The following is a 19,814-nucleotide window of genomic DNA, read 5'->3' on the forward strand; positions in this document are numbered from 1 at the left end:
AATCACTCTTGTAGGGCTACATGAAGTGATTTCCTAGCATTTTTTGAACACTGGCCAGTTGTAAACGTGATATTTATTTACAACAATTCAATAATAGAAAGTTAATATTGTGGTATATATTGGACACAATATTGTCTGATTTTGTTAAATTGTGTACGTGAAAATATTACCTATAAAGCCACAGAAAAACTGTTGTGTGTCTCCTAATAAAACACAATATAGGTGTTGGACTTGAAGCAGCACTGCACAGATCGTTCTGCGTGTGACATCAAAGAGCGATTAGACAGCATTTTAGAAATTTTTGTTTTGATGCCAGATAAGTCTTGCTGTTTTGCTTTTTTGTTAAAGCAGTGTTGCTGTTGTAAAGTTATACAGTTACAGTTGTGTTTCTGGGTTTTAAAGCAGGTTTAATTTGTTTTCCTTATCATTCTGTATTTACAGCAATTTCACTGTCCACTCTGTTCAAATGTGGATGAATGGCTACACATAGATGTGTGCACACACTGTTAGAACTGTGTGAGATCACTACCATCCTGCTTTTATGGGAGTGGGTTGGGGTGCTAGGTTTTTAACATTCTAAAAGCTCTTTATTCCAAAGATACTACAAGCTAGTCAGTGTATTCAGTAAGTGTAATGTATTGTAAGTTTCTTCAGAGGTATTGCAAGTATTACGTACAACAATAATAAAACAGTGCACTGACATAAAAAAAAGAAAAAAAAAAGGAAATTTACTTTTGGTTAAGTACTTTTAAAAGCAAGTACTTCTGTACTTTTACTTAAGTAAAAATCTGTCTTTACAACTTTTACAATATTTGACCAGCAGTATCTGTACTTTCACTCAAGTAACGGAGTTGTGTACTTTGTCCACCTCTGATGTATGTTCTGTATCTATCTATCTATCTATCTATCTATCTATCTATCTATCTATCTATCTATCTATCTATCTATCTATCTATCTATCTATCTATCTATCTATCTATCTATCTATCTATCTATCTATCTATCTATCTATCTATATATGTGTGTGTGTGTGTGTGTGTGTGTATGGGTAGTTGTACAATAGGCAGTAAAAAATGCTTGTTTTTTTGTAAAAAAAAACTTTTTTGAAAAATAAATGCAGTTATTTATGTAGTGTGAAGTCGGTTGTATGTTGGATATATGTCATTCCTGAGTTCCTGTGACCCCTACGTTTGTTCCGCATTAAAATCTGTATGTTAGAGGTGTCTGTTCCTCCCTTGACAGTTTATGCAAGGACCATTTTGACGCTTCAAAAAGTTCATAAAGAGATCATAAAACTAATCTATAAACATAGCCTAATTGTTTTGTTTTTCTTTTATTAAACAGTGGTTTACTGAAAAATAAATTCAATTATAACAAAAATCTACCTCAGCTTATGCTCTGAACCAGGGAGCCCTTTTACATTACTATAAGGTAACAACAAGAGAGCCCAAACACAATTAAAATTGAAACATAATCATCAACACTCAACCTAAAAAAATTGAATGCAAACATGTAAATTGAACATAATGCAGTTTTTAAATTACTTATAAAATTTCTATTTGTTGTTGAAATATATTCATTTACACAGTGGCTGTCATAACTTGTTTCATAACAGATTTACTTAGATATGCATTAAATGATTAAGAAGTCACTAACAGGTAAAATAAAATATGAGTATATAGTCTAATATTACGCAAAACGCTCTTCTCTATACTTCATTTCTCCAACTAACGAGATGTAGACACTGATGACTTGCCTGAGGTAAATTAAATGCTATGTGACATTTTGTTTACAAGCTGTTTTGTTGATGTCTTTCAGCAGTTGAAACACTGATTGATTGATTGATTGATTAAATGAGTCATGAGATGTTCATTCATTATTTCACATTAAAACTAGTAGTAAAGAGTCACTCATGCTCGGCATGACAGTTTGAACTGAGGCGTTTATACAGCGATCTGTCACACCACATAAAAGAGTGCCAAAACATTTATTGTTTGAATTTCCTGAAAAAAATGGACGTCATTTGAAAGATGATACTTTGTTTCTTATCAAAAGTAACAATATATAAACTGGAAGTTTCCAATGAAGTTCCACTCGTGGTTAATTAATTTATTTCCCCCCCCCCAGGATTCTAAGTTCAAAAGAGAAGGAAATTAAAGTTCACAACAAATCATGCTTTGCATGAATCATAATTTTAATAGAACACATTGCATTTTAATTTAACTAACTTTGGAAACACTCTAAATTAACCATTAATATATCAATTTAATCCCCATTGAGCAAAAAAAAAAAGAAAAAAAAAAGACATTTGTAACACTACCATCTGTGTTTTTGCTCCAGAAAAGTAAGTTTTTGGTTTCGCCTGCAGGCCAGAATGAAATCTTAGCGTGTGTGCCAGGCAAGGTTACAGCCTGTGTGTACATGCCACTTCTTAGAGTGCCAGAGCAGGCAAGGGCCTGCTGAACAAACAAACCCACACGACTCTATCAACAAACTCAACAGATACATGAAGAAACAGACACCAAACACGGCTCCTGCCTCACGTGCGTATCCTCCCCTGTGGTGGACACGGACGGGGACCCAAAAGTAATCCCCACAGATTGACAAATGCATTTTATGTGTACTGAACTCAACTGGACTCAAGTACAGGCATGACTTGTTGTGAGGAAAAAAAATCGAGCCATTGATTACCTGTCTCATATGGCGTATTGTTAGCATTGCAAAACAAATGGGGCATGTAGTTGCACATGCTCAAGCTGCAGTAGAAGCTACAACTAAATAGATATGTAACAAAAGCTTCCTGAAAAACTTTTTAAGGACTTAATACACAATACAACAATAGCAAAAATCCTTTTATGACAAGACAAAAGGTCAATAGATTCATCTGCAGCCACAAAGCCACACTGTAGATTCACTCGTGTCATATGAGGGCTGGATGGGAGGGACTGGTTAAGAGAGAGTGAATGAGTGAGAGCAGCTGAACAAAAGGATGAAGACAGGAGCAGAGTGCAGGGCCTGAGGCAGCCGGACTAAATTCCTGTTGTCTCAAATGAATCAGATGATAAGCTTGTTGACATACACCAGCAATGACTCTACAGGGAAATGCCAATAATAGGTTGTTCTGTTAAAAGCAAAGACATTCCAATACAATAAATTCCATATCGAAGGCCTAATTAAATGGCAATTATGAAAAGCTGGGTTTGCTGAGAACAGGATGTCATTCGATACCTCAGGATTATGGTTGGGCAGGTTTTTTTTGTTTTTTTTAACCACAATTTGTTGTGACATGCCAAGGTACAACACCTCAAGCTATCATGAAAGTATCATTGTTCATTTTGTTTTTTTAAATGCTGATGAGACCAATTTTTCGACCAAACATGACTATTATTGGATCCTTTAAAAAAAACAAAAAAACAGTTTGACATATGTATTTATATTGAACTGTTTCTTTTTTTGCCATATATTATTAATTGACATTTTATTCAATTTTTCTTACTTTTTGGAACTGGATAAACATCTCAGAACTCGCAGATGGTTTGACATCACTGACCTCTGTGTCTCTACTGGTCTTGTTAGTCCAGTTAAAGTTAATCCTTTTTTTTTATAGCTAATGGAACATCGGCAGTTATTGATAGACATTCATATTCATGTGTCTCTGAACTAATGGTAAATTATTGCTCTTGCCATTAGAGAACCATTTTTGGTTTGATTATGGACACTGCAGTTTATTGCTCTGGCCACATCTGCTGTCCTCATGCCTCCCTGCAGCAGCACTAGGGCATGTTCACGCAAGTGAGAAGAAACCCTGAGCATCTTTCTTTATGGTGTTCTTCAGAGTCACTAGAGAGTTCTCTTTAATGGCTCCAAGTTATTGCCTACCGCTTGTAAACTGTGAGTGTCTTGAGGACTGCTCCACAGGTGCATGTGCAAAAAAGATTTATGGGTCATTAAACAAGCATGAAAAAAAAAAGGTTTTAATCCTTAAAAAAAAAAACAAAAAAAAAAAACAGTTTTAATCCTTTTGATAGTTTTTAAATTATGCAGTGCCTTGCGAAAGTATTCATACCCTTCGGGGTTTTTTCCACTTTTGTTATGTTTCTGCCTATTACATTTTTCCCACATCAATCTACACTCCATACACCATAATGACAAGGCAAAAACAGAATTGTCCCAACTTTGTAAATTTATTTAAAGAAAATAAAAATAAATAAGTACATTGCATAAGTACCCTGAACTCAGTACTTAGCTGAAGCACCTTTACAGCCTCAAGTCTTTTTGGTTATGATGCGACTAGCTTTGCACATCAGCATTTGGCAATTATCTGCCATTCTTCTCCTCAACTCTTCACCTCTCAAGCTCTGTCAGGTTGGATGGGGTTGGATGTATCTTTCTCCAGAAATATTTGATTTCGTTCAAGCCCAGGCTGTGGCTGGGAAATTCAGAGGACATTCAGAGTTGTCTATAAGCCACTCTTGCTTATAGACTGTGTGGTTAGGGTCACTGTCCTGTTGGAAGGTGCACCTTCTGTCTAGTCTGAGGTTCTGAATGCTCTGGACTAGGTTTTCATTAAGGCTATCTCAATATTTTGGTGCATTGAGTTTTTCTTCTACTCTAACGAGTCCCTCAGTCCCTGCCACTGAAAAACAGTCCCACAGCATGAGGCTGCTACCAACACACTTTAGTTTTGGGGTGGTACTCTGCAGGTGATGGGCTTCTGTTACTCCTATCTCCACATATGATCATGAAGCTCAACTAGAGTGACCATCAAGTTCTTGGTCACAAGTCTAACCAAAGCCCTTCTACATTTGTTCAGTTTGGCCAGGAGGCCAGCTCTAGGAAGAGTCCTGGTTGTTTCAAACTTCTTTCATTAAGGGTAACGGAGACTACATGCATCTGTGAACCTTCAATGGAGCAGAATTTTTTCAGAACTCTTCCACAAATTTGTGGCTTTATGCAATCCTTTTTCTGAGCTCTACAGGCAGTTTTTTTTTTTTAACCTCAGGGCTTGTTTTTTTTTTGCTCTGATATGCATTTTCGGCTGTTAGACCTTTTATTAAGACACGTGTCCCTTTGCCACGGGTTAACTTCACTTGAAGTGTAGTAACATCTACAAGCAATATGAATGCTCCTCAGCTGAATTTCAACTGTCCCAGATAAGGATATTAAAACTTATGCAATGGAATCATTTAAGGTTTTTTTTTTTTTTTTTGCTTTGGCATTATGGTGTATGGATTGTAGATTGATGTGGGGAAAAAAGGCAATTTACAGTTTAACATAAGGCAGCAAGTTAATTTACCAACTTTCAATTCCAAGGTTGTCTCCAAAAAGTGCAAAATGTGAAGATCAGTTTTTATTCCAATAAGTAAATGCATACATACTTTCAGTTTTCAAGATTTCCCCTAAATGGACATGGATCACCCATATGACATAAAGCGATGCCAAGCCCTAACAAACAGTGAAGTTACATATTGGGAAAATTTATGCCCTTACTGTACAGACCTGGTGACTTGTTAATAATCAATAGATGAATTAACAGAGCAGAACGTAGACCTGTGCCTGCCAAAGCTGGATCTGTTTTATGTAGGACCAACTGCATTTATTCTCTCTCTCCTGATCAGGCACAGAAATGTATCTTAGTGATGTCTCTCTATCCAGCGCATCATCTTATCTGTATGAAGGCATTGCGGGTATGAGAGCCCCTGCTGGCCAGTTAAGAAACAATTTTAGCATATTTTATTTGTGGGAAGAGTTATGCTATCAGATCAACATCTTTCAACATTAATTTCATTGTATTCAAATTCTTATCTGTTTCCTTTTGGGCATAAAATCGTGTCACATGTTACAAAACATTGTTGAAGTTTTTGATTGTTTTTGCTAAGAAAGCAAGGTCAATCAATAATCATTTAATGAAACTTGACAATCTAAACAAAAAGCTCTTCAGTCTACAAAAACCACCCCTAATTCACAGCATTGTGACTTCCTGCAAATATAAAATTATAGGCATTAGATAATAAAGGAATAGTTCACCCAATAAAGAAACTGCTGACAGTTTACTCATTCCATCCAGGATGTAGACTCATATTTTAGCCGGAGGTAACAGTTTGAAGTTAAAAACTTCTTAATGATGGGTTTGTTATAACAAACATGCAGCTGTTTACTTCATTAGATGTTAACTGATGCTGGAGTTGTGTTGTGGATTATTGTGATGTTTTATCAGCTGTTTGGAGACTCATTCTGACGGCACCCATTCACTGCAGATTGGGTGAACAAGTGATGTAATTCTTTATTTCTCCAAATCTGTTCCAAAGAAGAAACAAACTCATCTACATCTTGGATGGACTGAAGGTGGGTAAACTGTCTTTGATGAACTATTCCTTTAAGCTGCTTATTTACAATTCCTTGCACATAAAATTTAAATGATTTGTTCTGATAATAATTTTGTTTCTTTAATCAGCATTTTCAATGATTAGCAAGCCTGTGCAATAAAACATTTTGAAAACGAAAAAATTATATTTATAAAATTACAAGTGGAAGTGGAAATGAATCAAACAGAAACTTGCTCCTTCTGATATCTTGGCACCTGTTCTGGTGACTAATGATTTGCTGGTGAAACAGACTCACATGGAGAGAAGTAGATATTTATTAGTTCATGGGAAGGAGTCATCGATCTGATAAACCTCTTCTGATCTTTGCAGCAGTGTTAATGCCGCCTTGAAATTGCTTACTTTCTTTCATCTTTGAGTCAACACAAGCTTATGGGAAGAGAAAGTGTTCTTTCAAACATATCCATTTTTAAACCTCAACCAAACCAGTCCTTTATATCAAGGATTTATTGTTGTAAATCTCTGAATGCTGTGTAACATTGTGATTAAGCATTAACACAAACAATTATATTAAACAGCTAATAATTTCAGGAATACACAAACTTTAATTTCTGTTTTAATGGGCCCAAACTGTGACATACTTCCTCTTTTGTGAATAAACAGCAAATGGTTTCTTGCCAGGGATTTTTTTTTTTTTTTTTTTTCAAAGCTTATCTTAGTTAAACAACAGCTTTCAGTAAAAGGAGCGGTCCAGTTTTTCCAAAGAACTTCCAAGTTATTGTCCCGGAACTCCTTTGACGTTTAATAAGCTTTTGGGGGTTTCATTTTTGCACTTAATCTTATAAAAACACCAATATGATGAATAACACATACAATGAAATCATTGCTCATGTCTAAGGACATCAGACAGAATTTTCAGATTTGTGGTCATATGGGTTTCTCTGTAATCTTGGTCCCCTCCCAATCTTGGTTTTGTGGTAGGCCTACGTTCTACATTCAATTTTAAACACATTCTCTGGTAATATAGGTTGAATTAGTTCATACATCTCTAAATGACAGTTTGTTAAATTAATGTCAAGTTATTGCAGTATTTAGACTACAGCAAGTGTGGGCTTGATTACAAGATATGATTATTGTAACATCAGCGTCACTCTTCGTAGACCTATATGTAGTCAGAAATGTCACAAAGATTATCGATACTCACCTATCCTATTCAGCCATCTTTGTCAGACACTTCTAAACTTCTAGGGAATTTTTGACAATAAAAAGAAGGAAAAGACCATCTGTCCCGCATCATTATGGTTATCAGGGCTTAAATCTTGAAATATTAGGAACGTGTTCACAGAATTGCTGAGCGATTAGGTTCATTGGTACAATGATAGAAAACAAAGCACAAAACCATTTAATGCAACATTGATTTGTAGACCATGTTATGCACCAACTCTGTTATTATCATTAATAAAGTGCATAAAGAAAATTATTCAGTCAAAATGACTGAAATCAGTCATGTTAACGATCCTTTCAGCTCTTCTAGAAAAAGTAAAATATTTATCAGCTGAGAATAATGTCATCATTTATACTGTATGTTTATGTTGTATTCGTAATACAAGTGTAGTTGAAAAGTAGATTAAAAAGAATAAATATAAAATTCTTTGTCTAAGGACCTTGGTTGTGACCTTAAACACAAGACTAATGTGTAACTAAGATATAAAACTGTCAACAGTGTTATATCCCAACATCCACATCGATTAAGATTAAGGAGGCCCACTGGAATTTATTAACACTGATTTTATCTGTCTGGATATTTTTAATAGTATGTCATAGATTTCTAAATTGTTGAAATGGAAACAAAAGAAAAATGTGTCGACAACTGTGAGACGTCGATTATGCTGTGGCGCCTGCAGTGTAGTGCAGCACTGCCATCTAGTGTTAATACAGCGAAACACAGTTTCTCTCTCTCTCTCTCTTGCTATCTCTCGCCGTGTGTCAACGCCGTCAGATACAGTATAGCTACTGTGTTTAAATATTTATTATAAAAAACCCACAAATCTATCCTTAAATATTTATTGATAATGAATTGAGGATACCGGGATAGTTTGACACAAACTGAATGAGACAAATATAGATGAATGTCCATTTCGAATATATAAAACTGGAATGTTGGGTTGTGCCAGTCAGCGCCAAATAGTGATTGATATGCATGTCAGAAGTCAGAAAGAGCTTTATTACCAAGTATGTTTACACAGACAAGGAATTTGACTTGACGACAGGAGCTTCCAGTGCAGAAGAAAGTCCTACAGACATACATGCAAACATGCATAATACATAGCCTATAACAGAACAACACAGCAGATGATGAAATATATCACTAATATAATAAATAAATAAATAATGCACTATATAGCTACAGAAGTAGAAGTACTAGCTATAGACCCTTTTTTATTATTATTATTATTTTAATGATTGTGCAGGTATGTTATTTACAAATGTGCAGTTTACAAATGACATTATAGCCTCCTTCCGTCTGAAATATGCAGTAGGTAGCCATTCTGACTTTTTTCGTGTTGCTTGTAAATAACAGAACCATTTTATTATTATTATTATTTATTAATTAAATTGTGTGATGGTGTTAAAATATTATTGTGACACATGCAGGAAAACAAACAACACGTAGGCTATAAATAATATGAAAAGAATCACTTGTAGCCTGCGTAGCTTCGTATTGAAATCTTTGATCACAGTAGCCACCAGATTTAAAGTAACAGTAGCCTATCGCAGGGACTGATAAAAAGTCAGCGGAATATTTTTTAGAGGGAGTGTGTGTTTGTGTGTCATCGGTAGATGTCAGTATGATCTAATAATGGGGCGAGAGAGAGCGACAGCGGTTGAAGATAATGCCAATCAAAAAATAAAAAATAAAAAATAAAAATAAATTGCTGAAAACAATTACCTAATTCAAAAACAAATGCTTAATTAGCATTTTGATACATTTATCCGAATTATTGAGGCTTTTGTTCGTTCAAATCTTTGAGAATTCATATTGTTTTTTTTGTTAGTTTTTTTCGTTTTTTTAAAAATTCATTTACCCTAGACAAGATACTGAGAGTTACAGTATCAGCGGGTAGGCTACATTCTTGAGCCACAGCACAACATTCAGGTAAAATGGGCCAATATAAAAAGAGAACAACATAGGTAATTTCAGCTTAAATCGTTTTATTTTTAACAGTAAATTGACACTATTGTCTTTAGTGTGCCACAGCAACACCATAAATGTATTTCATTAAATAGAAAGCTGAATGAATATTTCATTAAACAATGCAATTAAAAATGAACTGATCATGTTGGTATAGGTGTGTGTTTCTGTGCATTGGTGTCTTTTGTGTGCATGTGTGTGCTTGTATTTTTTTAAAGACTGTTAAGAGTTTGTATGGATGCATATCTAGGCCTATAAACCTATTTTCACCCTCAATTTCTGTGTAAAAGTGTGTGTGTGTATACAGCCCATTTTTGACATCTTCATTTCTTTCCCTTTCTCTTCTCTCTTCTTGTCTCTCTGTTTCCTTTCTTTGCCTGTCCTCCTGTCATACTGTCTGCAATGCAATTTTTTTTTAGACTGTTGAGATATTGTATACATATCTAGGCCTATAAACCTATTTTCACCTCCAGTGTCTGTCTAAAAGTGTGCGTGTGTTTGTGTGTGTATGTGTATGCAGCCCATTTTAGCTGAAATTTGTGGCCCATTTTAGTTTAACCAGCCATTTCTACCTAAAATGACCTTTTTCACAAAAATTGAAGTTTCTTTTTTAAATTAAACTTTTTTTATTTGAAAGAGCATGTCAAAAATTTGTTCATAAACCTTTGCTTTGTTAGTAAGCTTACTTATAATTGCTTTAGTACCCTTATTAGTGATGAATGAAATTTACTATGTCAGGCTAAATTACCTTATAATTTCTCTGATAAGCTTCATGTAACACTCTGCCCTGCCCGTCTTAAAAAACTCAGACCAATACAAATTATTGTTACATGTCAACAAGTGTTGAAGCAACAATTCAAGATAAGTTATTGTGATTTTCTGTAAAAAATTAAAGAGATATGATGCTACAAACTTATTTGGCCCATTTTACCTGACTTCACCCTTATCACAATAAAGTGGAGACTTCCCACATTATTGTAACTAGGCTATATCAAAACAATTAATTAAATATATAGATGTATTATATGGAAATAAACTATACTTAATGTAGCTGTAAATTATATAAATAAATAAATGTATTAGTGTATGTATAAACGAATAAATTGTAGTAGGCTACTGTGATATTTAGGGAAAAATTGTTAACATTGTAATTTTTATTAGGCTAAGTTTGTTTATTATTTTATCTTATTTTATTATTATAAGTTATATTGAGCACATCTTGGACTGAACAGCTTTGCTCCACATGGGTTCACTGTTCTCTCGTGTTAAAACTCAAGCGAGTTCTGCCGGAGTTAAATGTGCTGTGACTGTCCCGCCTCCTCAAATCAAGCAATGAAAACAAACAGCGGCTGACATGACACACTTGAATGAGGTCTAGCAGGTGAGCAGCCCATTCCTCGACCATTGTGCGTTTATTATCATAACAGTCTGAACGCTTTGCACTTTATAGTCAGCTTTATAACCGGACATCAGGATGGTGAGCAGTCAGGTAAAGGCCGCAGGGCGCGATAAGCCACCTGAAGACTATTCGTGCGACGGGTCACCGCTGCCGGTAGAATCTCCCTCAAGTGCAAATGGACCGAATCTACCGGTACCGAGCCAGAAAGCCAAGAACAGCTGTCAAACAGGTGGGTACAAATTATCTCCAAAACACTGTCCAGGAGAAGATTAATCGCTCTGATATCTAGTGCTGTCGCGATTCGTCGATTTTTAAAAATCATTGACTTTTGCTCGCGTCGACTAACCGGCAAAATAGAAGGTAGTATCCATAAAACACATTATTAGAATATTTTCCAAGGCTGCATGATATATTAAACCCATTTAAAAATCACAATTAAGCATAATTGTGAATTCACAAAGGCTATGATTTAATAAAATAATTATATGCGATGCAGTTCTAACCCAGTATATGCGCTTTAATGCGTGTATGTGCTTCACACAGCGGCTCCGTTCACAGTAGCTCCACAGGAACTGTTATCATTTACAAGTGTGGAGCGTCTCAAACTCCATCTCTGCATGATGTTGTTAGTTTGGGTTTATTATAAGGTTCATCTGGGAACGCAACGCCATTTCATCAGATTTGTAAGGTAAATCATTTATAAATCTACACAAACACAGGAAAATACATCGCGATTTCATCGCGAGTTTACAGGTTTTGGTGCCCACATATTCATTTAATTACAGTGGCTATAGCATTTCTGTCCAAAAAAAATGGCCAAATATTAAATATTAAGTGGACATTTAAATTAAATGGTTCTTGGTCAATATTAAACAAGGATTAGATCTCGCAGTAATGTGTAAAAATAATCACCAGGCCATCGGCGCCCCCTGCAGGCCTCTGTTGTTATGCGTAATGTACATTAGCTCTATTGTTTATAATACTTTGTATTTTAACAGTTTTATTCAATAAAACCATATAATTTCTTGCTTTTGATACTTTATTTGAACTAATTATTATTGCTATTATATATGTATTTTAAGTCATTTTAAAAGCTATTGTTCACTTAAATCTATTTTTATTACCAAAAAAAAATAAAAATTATAATTATGGGGCCCTATGAAATCCGTTTTTTTTTCCATATTCAGTTTTTTTTTTCCATTTTCATTTTTCTATACTCTTTCTTTTAATAATCAAAAGCATCTCCAATTAATTTTTTTTTTTTTTTTTTTAAGAAATACTGCACATTTACATTTTTCACCTAAATAAATTTTTGTAAATAATATTTCTGGTAAATACTCATTTAAAAAGTGTTTTTTGATTTATAATTTTATTATTAGTAGACTAGAACACATGGAAATGTTGTCATTCTGACACTATAATACTGAACTTTGCTTTAAAAAAAAGGATTTAATAGAAATTTGGATTTCATTTGGTTTAATAAAATATTCTTAAGTAAAATTGTTGATTTTTTTTGGTGGGAAATTAATCGTTTAGATTAATCGATAAATCAGTCAATGGATTAATCGAAATAAAAATATTTGTTAGTGGCAGCCCTACTGATATCCCTAGGCTACTTGGGGGAAACCGTTTAAGCCAGCTTGAGCTGGTGTGCTGGTCTTAGCTGGTTTAATATGGTATTATTTGGTTTAGGATTGTCTCTCTGCTGGGCCAAGCTAGTGTTTAACTGGTTTGTCTGTACCAAAACCAATCTAAAACATTCTAAAAGCAGTCCAACAGCTAAGACCATCAGTCAGTCTTATATGATTTAAGATGTCAAAATATTTTGATAGTTTATATAGAAGATTTTAATAGTTTTACACACACAAACAAACACACACACACACACACACACACACTATATATATATAGTATATACACTATACACACTCTCTCTCTCTCTCTCTCTCTCTCTCTATATATATATATATATACAATTTTAATGCATGATGTGGAGGCCAAGAACCACCCGATGCAAAGCGAACTATACAGTTAGAATTTCACCTTATGTTGTTATTTTCATTAAACAAGTCTAAATCTAGAGTCATTACAGAAGTTATGACCTGTATGAGCATAAATACTGTAAATTAATTTTAAAGTTTGCATGCATGTCATGTTAAGGCTGGTATACATTACACGATGTTTCAAAACAGAACAGATCTAAAATACGGGCTTCATACACTGAACAACTTTGTAGTAGTCACTGAGAAAAAACTGGCCATCATACACTAAACGACTGAGGATCATACACTTCCAGACTTTAAAGTTGTTCCAATCACAACAAACTCAAGCAGAAATGTGTGCCTTGTTGTTTGGAGGCACGTGCCAAATGAAAACAATATGTTCTAAAATCAGCTCAAAATAAATCAAACATGTTAAAAAAATTCTCAGACTGAATGCAATAATAGTCTGAAGCTGAAAAATCTTTGACCATCATCTGTAGACTTTTGGCAAACTAGCGTCAACTTCTCCAGACAGTAAATAGGCGCAAAATCTGGACAAAATCTTGTATTCCAGCCTTAAGATCCTGTTGCTGTATGACTTGGAAAACATTAAAAGCTTTATATTCGCATTGTGTAATATTGAAGGATGCAGTTTTGTTTGCCTGCTGTATCACTAACAGGCCTGTGTTCCTTTAGGACCAAAAAAACACAAGTCTACTTCTGATAAGAATTACCTCGGAGTCCGAGTGAGAATGCCAGTACGGGACATGCTCAGAAATATACGGATAGCCAAGGGTATTGACCCTAAAGATCTGCAGGTATGATTCTTTGTCTTAGTCTTTTACGGTCATACTGAGGCATGCTTTTCATGTTCTGACTCTTGTTTTGTTTTTTTTTATAGGGAAAACATTCAAAGACTTCTAAAGGTAAGGTTGAGAAATTTAAAATGTCAGCATAATGATTTTAACCTCGTTGTGTTTCTAATCGGCACTGTCTTTCGTCCGAAGGGGATAAGAAACGAGTTAACACGGGTGGAAACCGGAGACGTTTTCTGGTGAGTGATGTCTTTTTCTGCCACTGCAGGACTATCTTCTTGTTTGGTAACTTTGTTGGTATTACAAAGACAGGTTGTGACGCATTTCTCATGTCTGTTACAGAAGAAACATCAAACAAAAAGCCTTGAGGAGCTTGCAATTATAGTAGAAGTGCTGGAGGAGGATCTCAAGACCTGTCAGTCAAACAGATTGCCAAACAAAAGCCCTTCAGCTTCATACTCTTCTGAGTTCTGGTTTGAAGATGCATCTCCACAAGGTTTCTTGAACACATATGGCCAGGAAAATGAGATGCCTTTGTCTCCAAGCTACTCTGTACCCTCCTCAACCTCCCCTGTCCATTCTGTGTCCAGCTCCTACCCATCCCCAACTTACAGCCAGGGTGCCAATGTCTTCTTTGGGAATCAGGAAGACTATAGCAGTTATGAGACAGATAAATACAGGTATGATGATCTATATGGAATGAGCTGCTCTCCTGCCAACTCGTGCGAATACCAGGTGCTCTCTCCACAAGAGTCATTTAACGCCAGTCCCAACCCAGAAGTCTGGGAGGGTTCTTCTCAAAAGATGAACTATCCACCATGGCCACATTCTCAGCAGGAGGAGGAGTGGAGTGGTATGACCTTCTTCTGGACTCAACTGGAAAGAGAGGAGAATCTGCTGAAAGACATATCTGACCAAGAGCTTCTTGCCGTAGACGAAAACGGAAGGATGTAAGATATTTTTTCTTTACTTCAAGAACTTACTGAAGCCATTGCAGATGGTTTCTTCATGCAGATCCTAATGACTAATCTTTCAAAGGCAGCTGTAATTTATAAAAATGAAGAAAATGCACACAGTTTCTGAAAATAATCTTCAAGTACCAAGAATTGCAAGGGTACTTTTTGCAGTGCCACCTTTATCATTTGAAACTTTATGAAATACAGAAAGAACGAAAGTGGGTCTCCCATCGTTGTTGTCGCGCTCAATAAGCAGCTGCATTAGTTTTCCACTTCCAACTTTATGACAAACCCCATTATTAAGTTCTCAAGCAGAGCAGAATAAAAGAGATTAATGGGAACCCAGCTGAAATCTGAAGCACTTCAGCGCCAACAAAGATGGCGCAGAGGGTCTTCAAACAAACTCTCTTGCATGAAATGACTTGAACAATGGTTATTGGCAATGGCCGCATGCACAGACCTGACAAACATCCTGAAAGACTACACCAGTTGAATTGACAGTGCTTTCAAACACAATAAAAGACGATGCAGGGTTTACCTTTCAGTGGAATAGACCTGTAGTACTCCACCCATTGAAAGCAGTTGTTTACAATTAGCGATACCATTGACAATGCAAAGTGAACAGATCATGCAATAGAAAGTGACTGCTTTCATTCTCTCTCCACAGTCTTTTACACAGAGTTGTTGAGGAGGGAAAGAGATCCCTTGTGTACGTTATTGCCAGAAGGATGGTGGCTCTGAAGAAACTGGATATCAAAGATTCAGAGGGAAAGGTGACAAGCAATCATACATGCATATTCTCTGAGTGTCAGTCACTTGACAAACACACATAAATGTTGCATGGGCCTGTTTTTCTTCCCAGACTCCCCTTCATCTTGCTGCACAGAAGAATCAACACTTCATGGTGGCTGATTTGGTGTCACTTGGTGCAAATATCAATGTGAAGGACCGATATGGGAAAACATGTCTTCATCTCAGTGCAGAGAATGGATATATTCGAGTCTTGGAGGTAAAATCTTTATGTGGTGCTGGAGTATTAACATACAGAGCCTACACATTCACTCATATTTTAAATATCTTTTTTGACAGGTCCTGAAAGGTTTGATGAGAAATGGCGTATATATTAATTTGGAGGAAAGAGATGCAAACGGTACTAAATGGTTATTGCTATGTTGGTTTCTGTTCCAATTTTCCAAATCTTTTATGAGTTTTGTCTGCAGTAAGGCAGTGGCTGCATTCCTGCTGCCTACACCTGAGAAGAATCCAGCAGTACTAGTCACAAACTTGTTTTATTACCCTGTTGTAAAAGAGGTGACTCGTTTGAGTCACTCGTTTGTAATCAGAATTTGCATTAACGAAAGAGAGACTTAGAAGTGATGTGGTTTTAATGGTTAAATATTTGAGCTAGCAGTTGAACTTTTGTTGGCAGAGTATTAATTTTGTTCCAGTGAATTAAGAATATCAGTACCAGTTATAAATATTTTGGTAACACTTTAAAAGGTTCCATTAGTTAACATTAGTTAATGCATTAAGTAACAATAAGCAATACATTTGTTAAAGTATTTATTCATCTTAGTTAAAACAAATACAAATGTTCATTGTTAGTTCATTTTAGTTCAGGTCCATTAAATTCTATTCACAGATACAATTTAATGATATATTAGTAAATGTTAAATTTAATGAACACTTATGAATAATAAATGCTTTAGAAGTATTTTTCATTATTAGTGTATTTATCTAATGTTAACACACGGAGCCTTACAGCGCTATCAATATGCCTTACCAACCAGGAAACAATTAGCATATTCTAGTATATCCTTGTGTGTGTGTGTGTGTGTGTGTGTGTGTGTGTGTGTGTGTATGTGTGCGTGTATGTATGTGTGTGTATATATATATATATGTATGTGTATATGACCACTTTATTAGAGGACTTGTATAAAACAGCAACTGCATCTTGCAATTTAAATTATGCAGTAAGTTGTAGTTCTTGGTAAAGTTAGCCGTCAAACTGTGCTAATTTTAGACCCTGGCTTAATCCATGTGCTTTCACATTCAGCTTGTTTTTGATCAAAGCAATGGCTAATTAGAAGCGTATTTCTACCATGTGTAAAGAACATGGATTCCTGGTATTTTCTTTGCAGGTCTCAGTGCGTTGCAGTGTGCGGCAGTATCTCTTAACCACACGGTGCGGGAGCTGGAGCTGTGCGAGTCTGCAGGACGGGTCAGACTGCACACCCTTCGCAAGGAGCAGATGATGGAAACGCTAGAGTGCCTCCTTCAAATGGAGTGCTATTTACACGCTCCAGTGAGAATGAGAGACGCTGATGCTGATGCTGCTGGCCAACATGATTCACTAGAGTAGGAATGTCATCTCTTTTGTTTTTTTCTTTTTCTTCATATAGGATCAGGGTCGCTTCAGTGTGATGAAAAGAGCTGTGGATTCGAAGCTGTGTGAACAAGCAACCTTCTTTCAGTCAAACGAAATCAAGGTGTGAGGCGTGTTTAATCTTGATGACTAATGTACTGCAGAGAATCGTGTTTGAAATGGTGTTAAATACTTTTAACCTGTTACATAACACATTTGTAGACACATTATGTTCACGGCAGTAATTCTAAACGTGATTATTAAACTGTTTTCCTGTTTTCAGGAGCGGTTTGGCTACATGCGCGGCTGCTTCTAGCAAGAGTTGTTTCTCTGTCAAGCCAGGCAGAGCTGTTAACTGACAGTAAATGTTTTTGAGTGAATACAAGCTTTTACCTGACATTGAAGACAAAATGTACATACATGAAGAGTTCATTTGCAAAAACAGATAACTCTGTTTTTTTTAACAGTTTTCAAAAATCATGTTTTTTTCATTGTGCATTCTGTGCAATTAATCTCAATTAAACTGCAGTTGGGTTATTTTGACTAGGTAAGAAATAACTAAAAAATACAGCTAACCCAATAAAACATAACAATAATGAAAAATAAAAAGAACATGATTTTTGAAAATGAAAGAAACTGGGTTATCTGTTTTTGCAAATAAACTCTTCATATATACTCGTATATGCACACGTCACGTGTTTTAGTTATCAGTAACTTGTTTTTTCAAAAAGGAGGATGAGGATAGTCTTCAAGTCATGGTAAAGCTATGTATTATGCAACTGTAGATTTTGTTCAGTGTTCGGGTGAAAAGTGAGGAGCAAAAACACGATGGTTGCCCATTAGCTGGTTTCTGTGAAACTTCCAATGTTAGTTACATTTGAGTAGCAACATGTTTAAAAAGGATTAAAAATGTGGTAAGACCTATGAGTCTGTCAAATGCCACCGTTCCTATTTGCTCCAAGAGCAAATAGTTTTGATATTGAGGAGACTGTAATTTTTCTGTATATTGGTGTACAAAGGCAAAATGCAGTAATTGTGTCAACAATGGAACTTATTTTTTGTTTTGATTGATTTGATGTTGTTTTTTTTCACTAAATTGTTCTCTGATTCTGAATTTAAAAGATTTTGACAAAAAAAGCAGTTCTTGTACTTTGCTTTTGCACAACAATATACTTGTATGTTTCCTAATAGCACTTACAACAAAATATATACATATTGCTGGTGTTGTTTTCCCCTTTTGCAAAGTTGCAAGTGAATTCTTATTTTTAAATTAAAACATTTGGGGTCAGTAAGGTGTTTTTTTAAAGACATTAATAGATCTTTTCAGCAAGGATGCATTAAAGTGATCAAAAGTGACAGAAAAGACAATTGGGATGTTAAAAAAATATTTCTGTCAACTAAAAGCTGTTCTTTTTAACTTTATATTCATCAAAGAATCCTGAAGAAATTATAAAAGTTTCCACAAAAATATTAAGCAGCAAAACACATTACATTTGAGGATATTAGAATGATTTCAGAAGGTTTATGTGACACTGAAGATTGCTGAAAAACATCTGTAAATTCAGCTTTGCCATCACAGGAAGAATATACTTAAAAAAAAAAAAAAGGAAAAATGCTGAAAATGGTCATTGTAATAGTATTTCACAGTATTACTGTTTTTTGTTGTTGTTGTTTTAATTAAATAAATTAACTAATAGCAGTCATTGTGAGCACAAGAGGCTTCTTTCAAAAACATTAAAACATCTAACTGACTTCAAATGTGTATATCAATACGTTATTTACTAGAGTGGTATGATAACCAAGTAGCATTTATTCTATGATGATTTGATTTAGAAAGTATACTGCATGCTAGTGTTTGAGGTGAAACGCTTAAAATATTCTTATTAACTTTTATGCTTATATGTAAGAAAACAAAAAAAAAACAGTTTCTTATTGCTGGCTGTAATTTGCAATAATGAGGATTATACAAATAATACAGAGTCATGAGTGTGACCCTGATTAGAGCTCTTCTTAATAGTGTCTTTCTCTCAGACACAATGAAACCTATTTGTTTTGTGACTGTATGGTGTTTCCAACAACATGGTATTTAGCATATTTTTGTAATAGGTAACAGTAATATTCTTTAATGTATCTTAGAATTCATATTTTGTGATTTGTTCTCATTTCTGTTTTACATTATTAAACCAACGAGCATGTAACACTGTTAATGTTACACGGGGATAGCAAGGGTGAAGCATATATCTTGTATATGAAATATAATAGGGGTGCTGTATGTATATGATATATTCAGGGCTTAATTTATGTTTTATTGCAAGACATCTTAAGTAGTATGTGTGATTTTTTTTTTTTTTTTTTTTCAAATATGTGTTAACATGAATATGGTTTTAAAACCAAATAGACTTCTAGCATGTTATGGGAGTGGGTATGAATTAAGATATTTGATTGTTTATTTGTGGTCATCTATCTAAACTTATTTTAATTATAAATACTCATATCAGGTAATACTCACTGTATAAGAGTTAGGGTCAATGGTTGTATGTGAGTTTGTATTGAACATCCTCATTATAATTAAATGTGTTTTATTTTCATTTGTTTTGAATTAATATGGGTATTAAGTTACTGGACAAAAATGAGAATGTTATTTTTTCTTGCTAATGCGTAATGTGTGAAAGTAAACAGCGTTTAGAATACTGCAGATTTTTAAGTATTAGGTCTTAAAATGTCGATGATTGGTGGAATCATAACAAGGTGTTCAAACTCAGAGATTTTTGTATTATTGGT

The 19,814-nt window shown here is 34.9% G+C and overlaps 1 protein-coding gene across 4 annotated transcripts; it reads left to right on the forward strand.

The window, feature by feature from the left end:
* The first annotated feature begins 10,750 nt into the window (after window positions 1–10,750).
* zgc:113279 (uncharacterized protein LOC553749 homolog) lies at window positions 10,751–19,621 on the forward strand. 4 transcript variants are annotated; one of them, XM_058799080.1, is made up of 12 exons: window positions 10,751–10,897; window positions 10,967–11,144; window positions 13,594–13,715; window positions 13,799–13,823; window positions 13,905–13,951; window positions 14,055–14,662; window positions 15,336–15,441; window positions 15,531–15,677; window positions 15,758–15,818; window positions 16,810–16,973; window positions 17,071–17,157; window positions 17,317–19,621. In XM_058799080.1, the coding sequence occupies exons 2-12, from the start codon at window positions 10,991–10,993 to the stop codon at window positions 17,347–17,349; spliced, it is 1,554 nt and encodes a 517-aa protein (XP_058655063.1). In that variant the 5' UTR covers window positions 10,751–10,897; window positions 10,967–10,990; the 3' UTR covers window positions 17,350–19,621. The 4 variants fall into 4 exon arrangements, 3 of the variants coding, with proteins under 3 accessions (XP_058655063.1, XP_058655064.1, XP_058655062.1); XM_058799081.1 differs by having other exon boundaries at window positions 10,758–11,144; window positions 14,058–14,662; XM_058799079.1 differs by having other exon boundaries at window positions 10,761–11,144.
* The last annotated feature ends 193 nt before the right edge of the window (window positions 19,622–19,814 follow it).

The sequence above is a fragment of the Onychostoma macrolepis genome, chromosome 15, assembly GCF_012432095.1.
Source record: "Onychostoma macrolepis isolate SWU-2019 chromosome 15, ASM1243209v1, whole genome shotgun sequence".
In the NCBI taxonomy this organism is placed as follows: Eukaryota; Metazoa; Chordata; class Actinopteri; order Cypriniformes; family Cyprinidae; genus Onychostoma; species Onychostoma macrolepis.